This window comes from Nansenia antarctica, assembly GCF_963989245.1.
Source record: "Nansenia antarctica genome assembly, chromosome: 12".
NCBI classification, from domain to species: domain Eukaryota; kingdom Metazoa; phylum Chordata; class Actinopteri; order Argentiniformes; family Microstomatidae; genus Nansenia; species Nansenia antarctica.
In genome coordinates, this window is record NC_137682.1 from 33004043 (window position 1) to 33016542 (window position 12500).

Here is a 12500-nt window from a genome sequence, read left to right on the forward strand (position 1 = left end):
ATGTGGTTCTGTCCAGCTGGCAGGGGTGAGTAAGGTGATAACAGGCAGGTGATGTCAGTGGTGACTTGCTGCAATGACAACACACCACCACCAGATGGCAGTGTTTGCTTGCACATCTGTCCTGTCCGCACTGCATAGACAACAAAAGCATGCAGGCTCATCATACACTGTACTCTATCAAGTGAGAACATGAGAACACACCAGGGGGGAACACAGGCACTACTGCCTGAAACCATTCGTTGGAAATATGTCAAATATTCCAAATACCGAAAAAGTGGAATTCTTGAAAACCAAAGGAATGTGTGAGGAGAGTGGACACACATGAGTGGAAGTTGCCAGAAGTGCATTAAACATGCAATGTGTGTAATAAAACATTAAACATGCAATGTGTGTAATAAAACTTTAAACATGCAATGTGTGTAATAAAACATTAAACATGCAATGTGTGTAATAAAACATTAAACATGCAATGTGTGTAATGAAACTCATCCAACTATCCTACACATACACAGACTATGGAAAACCCAACACAAGCAACCAGCTCGGACACTGTTGTCACCATGGTAACCGGTAGCAGTTTCTAGTGTATTCTGGGATGTTTCCCTCCCAGCCTCATATCGTTCATTTAGGAACGCCATAAACATCTGTGCTCCCTGTCTGACGTTATATATATCTAACATGACATGTTCTAACGTTATCTAACATGACATGTTCTAACGTTATATATATCTAACATGACATGTTCTAAGGCTGATCTGTCTAATGTTATATATATCTAACCTGACATGTTCTAAGGCTGATCTGTCTAATGTTATATATATCTAACCTGACATGTTCTAAGGCTGATCTGTCTAATGTTATATATATCTAACCTGACATGTTCTAAGGCTGATCTGTCTAATGTTATATATATATAACATGACATGTTCTAAGGCTGATCTGTCTAATGTTATATATATCTAACATGACATGTTCTAAGGCTGATCTGTCTAATGTTATATATATAACATGACATGTGTTCTAAGGCTGATCTGTGCATGATAGTGCTGCATTCTGACATATTTCATGTCGCCTCTCCCCCCGTTAATGGTATATGAGCTATAGTCAGTCCCAATGGTCCAGAAGTCAAGTTGAACAGATGTATATATATATATATAAGTCAAGTTGAACAGATGTATATATATAAGTCAAGTTGAACAGATGTATATATATAGAAGTCAAGTTGAACAGATGTTTATATATATAAGTCAAGTTGAACAGATGTATATATATATATATAAGTCAAGTTGAACAGATGTATATATATATAAGTTAAGTTGAACAGATGTATATATATAGAAGTCAAGTTGAACAGATGTATATATATATAAGTCAAGTTGAACAGATGTATATATATATAAGTTAAGTTGAACAGATGTATATATATAGAAGTCAAGTTGAACAGATGTATATATATAGAAGTCAAGTTGAACAGATGTATATATATATATATAAGTCAAGTTGAACAGATGTATATATATATAAGTTAAGTTGAACAGATGTATATATATAGAAGTCAAGTTGAACAGATGTATATATATATAAGTCAAGTTGAACAGATGTATATATATATAAGTTAAGTTGAACAGATGTATATATATAGAAGTCAAGTTGAACAGATGTATATATATAAGTCAAGTTGAACAGATGTATATATATATAAGTCAAGTTGAACAGATGTATATAAATAAGTCAAGTTGAACAGATGTATATATATATATATATATATATATATAAGTCAAGTTGAACAGATGTATATATATAAGTCAAGTTGAACAGATGTTTATATATATAAGTCAAGTTGAACAGATGTATATATATAGAAGTCAAGTTGAACAGATGTATATATATATAAGTCAAGTTGAACAGATGTATATAGAAGTCAAGTTGAACAGATGTTTATATATATAAGTCAAGTTGAACAGATGTATATATATAGAAGTCAAGTTGAACAGATGTATATATATATAAGTCAAGTTGAACAGATGTATATAGAAGTCAAGTTGAACAGATGTATATATATAGAAGTCAAGTTGAACAGATGTATATATATAGAAGTCAAGTTGAACAGATGTATATATATATATAGAAGTCAAGTTGAACAGATGTATATATATATATAGAAGTCAAGTTGAACAGATGTTTATATATTTAAGTCAAGTTGAACAGATGTATATATAAGTCAAGTTGAACAGATGTATATATATATAGAAGTCAAGTTGAACAGATGTTGAACATGTTGAACATCGCCAGGCTTCACAAATCCCTTGCTGTCAGGCTACATAGCTAAGAGGTGGGTTTTGATTGGTCCGTCAGTGTTCATTCAGGGTTTTCGATTGGATATTGAATCTACTGGAGACAGAACCTTATAACTCCAACTCGGTTTATGTTTTGTGAGATGGAACAGATGTATATAAATAAGTCAAGTTGAACAGATGTATATATATATATAAGTCAAGTTGAACAGATGTATATATATATATATATAAGTCAAGTTGAACAGATGTTTATATATATAAGTCAAGTTGAACAGATGTATATATATATAAGTCAAGTTGAACAGATGTATATAGAAGTCAAGTTGAACAGATGTATATATAGAAGTCAAGTTGAACAGATGTTTATATATTTAAGTCAAGTTGAACAGATGTATATATATATAGAAGTCAAGTTGAACAGATGTATATATATATAGAAGTCAAGTTGAACAGATGTTTATATATTTAAGTCAAGTTGAACAGATGTATATATATATATATATATATATATAGAAGTCAAGTTGAACAGATGTATATATATATATATATATAGAAGTCAAGTTGAACAGATGTATATATATAGAAGTCAAGTTGAACAGATGTATATATATATATAGAAGTCAAGTTGAACAGATGTATATATATATAAGTCAAGTTGAACAGATGTTTATATATTTAAGTCAAGTTGAACAGATGTATATATATATATATATATATATAGAAGTCAAGTTGAACAGATGTATATATATATAGAAGTCAAGTTGAACAGATGTTTATATATATAAGTCAAGTTGAACAGATGTTTATATATTTAAGTCAAGTTGAACAGATGTATATATATAGAAGTCAAGTTGAACAGATGTATATATATAGAAGTCAAGTTGAACAGATGTTTATATATATAAGTCAAGTTGAACAGATGTTTATATATTTAAGTCAAGTTGAACAGATGTATATATAAGTCAAGTTGAACAGATGTATATATATAGAAGTCAAGTTGAACAGATGTTGAACATGTTGAACATCGCCAGGCTTCACAAATCCCTTGCTGTCAGGCTACATAAGTAAGAGGTGGGTTTTGATTGGTCCGTCCGTGTTCATTCAGGGTTTTGATTGGATATTGAATCTACTGGAGACAGAACCTTATAACTCCAACTCGGTTTATGTTTTGTGAGATGGAACCTTTGTATTTTATTAATTACTAACACTTTTTATTTATTTTTTAAATAACACCACACAGGCATTAATAAACACCTAATGGATCAGATTATGTAAAAAAAAAAAAAAAAAAGACCAAAAATGGAGATAGAACCTTATAATTCTAACGTAGCGACATCACAGGAAGTCACATGTCAATACATCACAGGAAGTCACATGTCAATACATCACAGGAAGTCACATGTCAATACATCACAGGAAGTCAGTGGTGTTTGTCCTTTCATGGTGTTTAATGAGAAGTTGTCAGAGGAACATTAGAAGCTCTTGGAAACTCTTAACACTTTTCATCTGAATTCATCAGGACAGCTGATCTGTTCACACAGGGAAGAGCAGGAAGCCACTGAAGGTGTTGTAATTATTACTATTATCATAGAGGCTGTAGCTTGACCACAGACGCATGTCGACCAAGTCTCCCTCCTCCAGCTGGAGAGTCAGACCACTGGATACAAACTGAGACACTGCATTAGTGTTCTGATGTACTAACGCCATCTGCTGGTCATTCTTATTCAACGACACAGAAACATATGAGGCGTCGTTTACAAAGATGGTGAATCTGAAGTAGTAGACTCCTCTCACTGGGGCTGTGAACTTTCCTGTATCAGAGGAAAGCAGAGAGAGATCAACACTGTCTGTGTCTCCTAGACACCAGAGCAACATGACTGTTAGTAATGGTGAACACAGTCCCTGTAGCTGACCCCCCCGCGTCCTAACGATTCCCAACTAAGTTGGGCGCTCCGCCACGCCCCCAGCGGGCTGCGTCCTAACGATTGGCTCCGCCACGCCCAGCGGGCTCCGCCCCCCAGGCTGCGCGCACTCAGGTCAGTGTGTGCTCAGATGTCAGGGAAAACGTGGAGGAATATCCTCAATTGAAGGCTGCGCATCTCTTTCCTCGCTGCAAGATGTCGATGCCTCGCTGCAAGATGTCGATGCAAGACTGCCGAGGCAAGGGAGTGGGTGAAGGCAGCAAAACACTCCGGGGTAACATGGAGGGTCCAAAGAACCATTCCATGTCTGGCAAAGCGCGTTCTTTTCAGGGTAACAGTTAAAATGTCTTGTGCCTGCTCCAAACAGTCACGTATCAGGCGGATGGCATTCACATAGGTTCTCAACTCCTTCCACTTTACGTTTATATAGTGAATATAATGTTTTGTTTAGGTGGACTACAAGTGTCAGCACCATGTTGATGTGAGGTCTATGACGGCCAATTCGAGACCTTCATCTAAAAACACATGCTGTCCAGTCACAATGTCTCTCACCCTGAAACAGTGCCAGCCTCTAAGGCGGCGGATTAGCCGGTGAGTTGAGAGATGTATGCAGGTCTACTGTACGCTGATAATCATGTTGTTATATTCATCCTTGGCTTAAACTTAACATCCTCGTTAGCAGAGTATTTTTTTCCATTTTAAACTGTCCTGTATCAGCTTCTCTCACTCCAACCATCTGCAGGTCCACCCTCACCACACCATATACCTTCTTTTAGGCCTCCGCCTTTTCCTTCAGCTCTATCTCCAGCATCCTTACCCCTACCAGCTTGTCTCCTATCTGCCATGTCCAAAACCAAGCTCTGCCTCTTGTTTAGTTATTTGTCAGACAATGCCACCACGTGTAAACTTTCCTTTTCACTATTGGTGGTAGAATTCTGGTAGCATTCTGTCACAAATCATTCTTAAGACACTTCTCCACCCACTCCACCCAGCTTGCACTATCTTCTACACCTCTATTTTACGCTCTCCATTACTTTGGATTGTTGACGCCAAGTATTTCAACTCATCCACATCCTCCTTGTTACCTCACCAATCCACTGATTCCCTCATTCACTGGCTCAAACTTAACATAATGTTGATATGATTCTGTCAACTGCTGCAAGGACAGACACATGCCTGACTTCCCATTGGAAGTCAGGGTAAAGAACACCCACAACCACAACCTGTTTGTGGCCGAGGCCCTTGGGCACAGAGATGTGGGGAAGGCATCAATTGAGAGCCTGACGAGGCTTTTTGAAATCGGCCACTCTCCCACATCAGCACTTTGTGTGTTGAAGCACGACCTGCAAATGCAGTATGGCGTGAGATATGTCCATGCCTCAGCGAACAGAGAGATCTGCCCAGACCTCCAGTTTGTCCTTGTCACTTTTTTTTAAGATCATATTGTAGTTATTATGTATGTATTGTCAAAAGACCCCTCACATGATTGGGGTTGAGACTGTATAATACTATGTTGATGATGGTTGTGTATGTGTCACACATTTGAACACATATGAGCAGTGGAGTGGGATGTATAGTTTGAAACGGTATACAGCATGCATATTATAACTTTATTGGCTAACATTTTTTTGTTCAGACTCTTCCAAAAGGTGTGCAGGGGAGAGTATGGTGCACAGCAAGGCCCTTCTATGCTGGAAGCTCTGGAACGACAGGTGGTGGAGTACAACACCAAGTGTGGAGAAGTGTGTGCCAGGATGACCACTTCCTCTGCTGGAGCTCCTCTCATCGCGATATGCTCCCCACTGATGAAACGCCTTCACACATTATTTATTGAATGTTTTCTGTCTGCCCTACTAAGCTGTTTGACAACAAAATGTCCCCATTGGCGACAATAAAGGTTTTTTCATTCATAATATTTTGGTGCTCCTCTACCCCCTTTGTATATATTGAAGACCCAAAGACGGCTCAAAAGGACAGTTTTGACTGCCATTGTATTTAATAGGTCTGCTATTGTCAATCTGTTCACTTCAATCTGTTCATATCAATAGGCCCTTTTCAATCAGTTCATATCAATCGGTTATTTTCAATCAGTTCATTTCAGGTTCTAATGTTCATTTTTACAAATCTATACAAAACCTGATCTCACATGTTTTATCCTCAAGGATACATATCCTCAAGGATACATAGGCAGAACAACTGAAATAAATGAAACTTTAATCGACTCAAAAACTGCTTAGCTGGTGGGATGGACTCACACTCATGGACGCACATTTGCCATGTCTCTCCTGTGATGTTATGCTCTGATATTGTAATTTAATGTAACTTATCGCGCGTCTCGTTAAGAGAGGTCAGGGAATATTTTTTTACAGCTCACTTTTCTGGCCCCTCTGTTGTCCTCTACCTCTGTTTTACTAGTTCTGGTGAATAAATATCTGACAGTGACATATTACGTGTTTGATTGAAACGGTAATGTTTAAAATAGCCACGCAGTGCGCGAAAATGTATGCAGTCCGGCAAAATGTATGCCGTTTCGCAGTCGAGCCCGCTGCGAGTCGAGCCCGCTGCGCGTGCGTCGAGCCCGCTGGGGGCGTGGCGAGCCCGCTGGGGGCGTGGCGGAGCGCCCAACTTAGTTGGGAATCGTTAGGACGCGACCCCCCCACTGGTCTTATAGAGACAGGGCTTAAAGTTCTCCGGCACGGAGCAATAAAATAAAATAAAATCACATTCTTTACATCGTAATTTAAAGAGTCATCTTCAGCAAAGAGACAGTTCCGCCTACCAATGGTATCACATTGCTCAAGCCAACCAACGACTTCTAGCCAATCGGAGGCAGAGTAGTGGGGCGGGCCTTAAGAAGTTTGAATGAGTGTAATGTTAGCTTGTAGAGACGTTCGCTTTTAGCAGCCCGCTATCTCGCTAACTTTAGTAAGAGTCTATTAAAATGGAAGCCCAGTTTCTTAAACCTTGCTCATACAACAACCTTGCCGGGAGCGACGGCTACAGGTAGCACTTCATCTTCAATGACCGACCGTGTTTGCGAGCAAAAGTTCCGAGTGTGTGCGTTTGTGGCTGAACATGATTGATTGATTGATTGAAAACTTTATTAGAAGATTTGCAGAAGTAGGTACATGAAAGTACATATTACATACAAGGTCAACTAAAAGGATAAAAACCCAAGAAAGCCACTGGCTTATTTCAATTGGGGTCCTTGATTTTCAATTCATCGTTACATGTAAGACAGACAGGGGGAAAAAAAAAACAACTAGTACTATCTACACGATAATACAGACAAATAACTATTACTATCTACAGGATAAAAAATACATCCATCATGGGAAGAACAATACTAGATATACAATACAACAAAACATCAGGTATGTACAGCGGGTAGGACAGGTGGGGACATACACCACAGGTGGGGGCGGGGGACAAAACATAAAGTATGTACAGTGGGTAGTTCGGGTCTTTTAATCTGATTTTTGATTTAGAGGGTCCAGTTACGGATTGCAGCCTCCTGTAAATGTTTTTTGAGAGTGGTTTTGAAGGTGGGCAGTGTTTTGCACTCCTTTAAGATTATAGGAAGGGCGTTCCACATTTTTACTGCATAGTTTGCAAACGAGTTTAACCCCTTGTTTGTGGTGCAACGCGGTTGAACGTGGTTCGTGGAGCTTCCTCTGGTGTTGTATGTGTGGACGTTGTTCACTTTTTGGAAGTATGTTGACAGGTACTTGGGTGTCTTTGTGGTGTAGCGTATCTTGAAGACCAGGCCCAGTGCAAGCTGCTGCACTCTGTCAACTACTCGTAGCCAATCAAGGCTCAAAAAATGAGCAGCGGTTAGATGTGTCCTAGGGTTGAGGCCTAGCAGAAGCCTAACCAGTTTATTTTGGGCTGTCTGGAGTCTTGTTTTATGGGCCTTTGTGGTTCTATAGTACCATGATGTTACGGCATAGTCGAAGTGACATTGAATGAGAGCTCCTGATAGGGTCCTCAGTGTGTTTTTACTGACAAGTGAGGATATCCTGTACAAGAATCTAGTTCTATGGTTCACTTTTTTGATTACTTTTGCTGCCATTTTATCTCCGGAAAGATTTGCCTCTAAGATGGAGCCCAGGTATGTAATATCCTCTTTTCTTGTGATATTAATGTTACCCACTTTTATTTTAAAATGTTCAGCCTTTCTGAGTTTAGATGGGGATCCGTATAGGATGGTTTCAGTTTTACCTAGGTGTATTGATAGTTTATTGTCAGCTAGCCAGATGCAGATTCTACTCAGTTCAGTGCTTAGCGCTTTTTCCACCTGCAATATGTCCCTGTCAGAGACCAGCAGAGCCGAGTCATCCGCGAACAGGAACAAATTGCAATCACATGCTGATGACATGTCATTCACATATATTAGGAACAGTAAAGGTCCCAATATGCTTCCTTGTGGAACGCCGCAGGTCACTGGGAGGGGGGGGGACAGTGTTCCGTTCACACTAACCACCTGTTCCCTCCCCTCTAAGTAGGATTGCATCCAGCCCACCGATGTTCTATCGAACCCAATTGCTTTCAGTTTATCTAACAGTATGTGGTGATCTACTGTGTCGAAGGCCTTCTGGAGGTCCAGCATGACCATGCCGCAGTACTTGCCCGAGTCCACCTCATGGTTGATGTGGTCGTTCAAATAGAGAAGGCATGTGTCAGTGGAATGGGATGTTCTGAATCCTGATTGAAATTCATACATCAGATTTTTTTCGGTAAGGTACCTATCAACCTGTTCATAAACTATTTTTTCCATAAGTTTCGAGATGGAATTAAGAATAGAAACAGGTCGGTAGTTGCCTGGGTCTAATTTGCTTCCTTTTTTATACAGTGGGGTTACCCTTGCTATTTTAAAGTCAAGGGGGACGTGTCCCTGTTTGATGGAGAGGTTTATTATGTGGGTGATGATTGGGGTAATGGAGGCAGCTGAGTCTTTTAGAAATCTGGCTGGAATATTGTCATGGCCCGTGGCCTTTTCTGAGTGTAGAGCGCCCAGCTTTTTAAACACCTCATCGTTTGACACCATGGAGAGTTTAAAATCATCTTTGCGTACGTGATCTGTCTTTCACAATGGCTCAGCCACTGGTCGATTTGTGCAAGAAGCTATCAGAAGACAAAAATGCACTGACAAAGCTGTCCGTTTCCAATCAGCACGCCAGCTATTTAAACACACATGGCCTTTGTCCCGGAATTGAAAAAACGGCTGTGTGAAAAGCTTAAAAAAAGCAACGTTTTCAATGAATATCGACGAAGCTACTAATCTTAACATGGACAAAATCCTCAATGTCCTTGTTCGATTTTTTGATGATGATCTGGCCAAAGTAACAACACAACACCTAGTCAGCAGGAAAGTAAACATCGCCAACTCGTCAGCCCTCATGCATGACTGGTCACTAGTCATCAGTATTCTACTTGATGTAGATCTATTGATCTATTGATCTATTGTTATAGTGATAGTGGCTTAATAAGTGATGCAATCAGTTTGGCCTTAAGTGATTTAATCAGTTTGTTCTTTTAAAGACATCAAAATATATTATTTTATTTTGTATTGAGTATAAAACAGTATTAATGCATTTTAACATTGAGACATATTTTGTATTGACTATAAAATAGTATTAATGCATTTAAACATTGAGACAAGAAGCTGTCTTCTGTACCCGCTCTCCCAATATCTCACACATATAACGTATAGGGTGTTCACACATATAACGTATAGGGTGTTCACACATAACGTATAGGGTGTTCACACATAGTGTTTAGCTCATCACATAGAGAATTGTATGAGAAAAACAATGGTTCTAACCCCATGGTTCTATCATGTATGGTTCTACCCCCATGGTTCTATCATGTATGGTTCTAACCCCATGGTTCTATCATGTGTGGTTCTAACCCCATGGTTCTATCATGTATGGTTCTATCATGTATTGTTCTAACCCCATGGTTCTATCATGTATGGTTCAACAGTTATCAAGGTTTACCTATTTACATACAGATGCCAGTTACTGGAATTAATCTCAACAGACCTAACAAGTGGTCACTGCTATGCAGAAATGGAACGCAAAATTTGAAAATTCAACTTTATCTTTTAAACTATTCATTTTTATTACACAAACCTATATATCATTCTTTTCAGAATTGTAAGACCAATTTTAATAGCAAATAGGAAAATTTATCACGCAATTCATAGTGAGCCTGCTGACGTTACAAGTTAGCCAGACCATTCACACACACAGCGTCTAGCGGGCGAGAGTAGACGGGGCTCCGCTAGGAGTTACAACCGGTGCTTGAGGAGGAGACATTTTATAATCAAAATCCGCAGAATACAAGCCAAACATGTATCTATATGTATTTTTAGATAGAAAACAAGTTGAATTTAATAGAAAACCTAGCCCACAGACGATCAGATTTCAATAAAGATGCATATCCTTCAAGTGTCTCCTTAAAATCGCCACAGGAAAAAACCCTCTGATGTGAGGAGAAGTGGGGGTAGACTGATATGAAGTCAAGATGCCTTACATACAGGTGACATGTCCATTAAATGGATTACTATTGGTACAATGGCATGAAAGAGAGCTTGTAAATAGTGTAAAACCACCGAAGATCAGGATTAGAACCCTGGCAAAACCCTGTTTACACACGTCCTCTGACCAGGGGCTGGACACCCGATAATGTGGGACTTTATTGTCTCCATCTGCCATAATTGTTGTCGTAATGTTGTCGTAATGTTTCCAACAGGGTAACCTTTGTATATGATTTTAGGATTCACTAGTTTTTAATTAATTAATTAATTAATTCCCTCATCCATATGTGTGTATTGGTGTGTGTCAGCAGTACCTGTGGTTGGGCTGTAGGCCTGGCCGATGTTGGTGATGATGTTTTTGTAGACCACAGTGGTCGTAACAGAGACAGGTCCCATCGAAGCACCTAACCCAGCAGAGAACGCCACCTTCGGTCTCTCTGTGAACACATGGGAATAACACATGCATATCTCCTTTAAAGCAGCGTACCATCTTACAGGGCCAAACTGTTCATTGTGATGATATTGTTTAAAAAGATATACTACTTTACATTAACCTCATTGCCAAGGGAAACATCACATGATTTTAATAAAGTCAGTGTTTGTCTCACCTGCATTCACTCTCTTCAGCTCCTCCACCTGACCCTCGCTGGCCGTCACTCTGGCTGTCAACGCTGCAAAAGAAGAATATCACTGTTCATGAATTCCACACAGAAATGTGTATGTGAGGGAGACACAAACTGTCTTTAAAACAATACAATTAATGAACCACGTTGTAAAATCCTCTAAAACCATACATGTAGGTTATCATCTGGTTAATATGGCTAATATCTGTATATTACTTGTATTCTCTGTCTTCAGCTCCTCCACCTGACCCTGGCTGGCCTCCACTCTGGTCCCCAGGACTGACAGCTGTGCTGCTTGGGCTGGAGTTACAAACAGCAGTACTGACTGTACCGTAGCTTTTCACTGAAGGTTCATGTTAAAACAATCTTTTACAAACATATTCCTCTCTACGTTATACATGCCTGCATTCTCTGTCTTCATCTCCTTCATGTCGTCTCTCAGTTCAGTCACCTGACCCTCGCTGGCTGTCACTCTGGCCCCCATGGCTGACAGCGCTGCTACTTGGTCTGGAATGAAAGGAAACATACAGTACCAGTCAAAAGTTTGGGCACTTTCCCATTCAGTTGCTGTTATTACAATAATATTCATGATTCATGAATCACACACACAGGCACACACACACACACACACACACACACACACCTACATTGCACACACACTGCAATACTGTAAGAACATACCTGCATTCTGTCTCTGCAGTTCCGTCACTCTGGCCCCCATGGCTGACAGCTCTGCTGCTTGAGCTGAATTAAAGGAAACATAATTGCAATCATACACTAAGCATGGGAGTGATTCATGTATACACACACACACACAAACACAGACACACACACACAGACACACACACACACACACAGACACGCACACGCACACAGACAGACACGCACACACACAGACACGCACACGCACACAGACAGAGGGGTGTGTGATGTGTTGTTGTTGTGACATGTGCAGACGTGTGTGTAAGCACTACTAAGTGGCGGAGTGCTAAACATATCACACACACACATATCACACACACACACACACACATATCACACACACACATATCACACACACACACACATATCACACACACACACACACACACACACACACACACATATCACACACACA

The 12500-nt window shown here is 39.5% G+C and overlaps 1 protein-coding gene across 1 annotated transcript in view; it reads right to left on the reverse strand.

The window, feature by feature from the left end:
* Nucleotides 1–3830: 3830 nt before the first annotated feature.
* The window catches only part of LOC308169070 (uncharacterized protein), a gene marked incomplete at both ends in the record, with an annotated part of 9211 nt that continues 541 nt past the window's right edge, over nt 3831–12500 (reverse strand). The window contains 6 exons of the mRNA XM_080543703.1: nt 3831–4108; nt 11075–11197; nt 11369–11431; nt 11600–11683; nt 11786–11890; nt 12065–12127. Of these exons, the coding sequence (XP_080399829.1) occupies nt 3831–4108; nt 11075–11197; nt 11369–11431; nt 11600–11683; nt 11786–11890; nt 12065–12127 (716 nt within the window). The remainder of the gene's footprint in view (nt 4109–11074; nt 11198–11368; nt 11432–11599; nt 11684–11785; nt 11891–12064; nt 12128–12500) is intronic.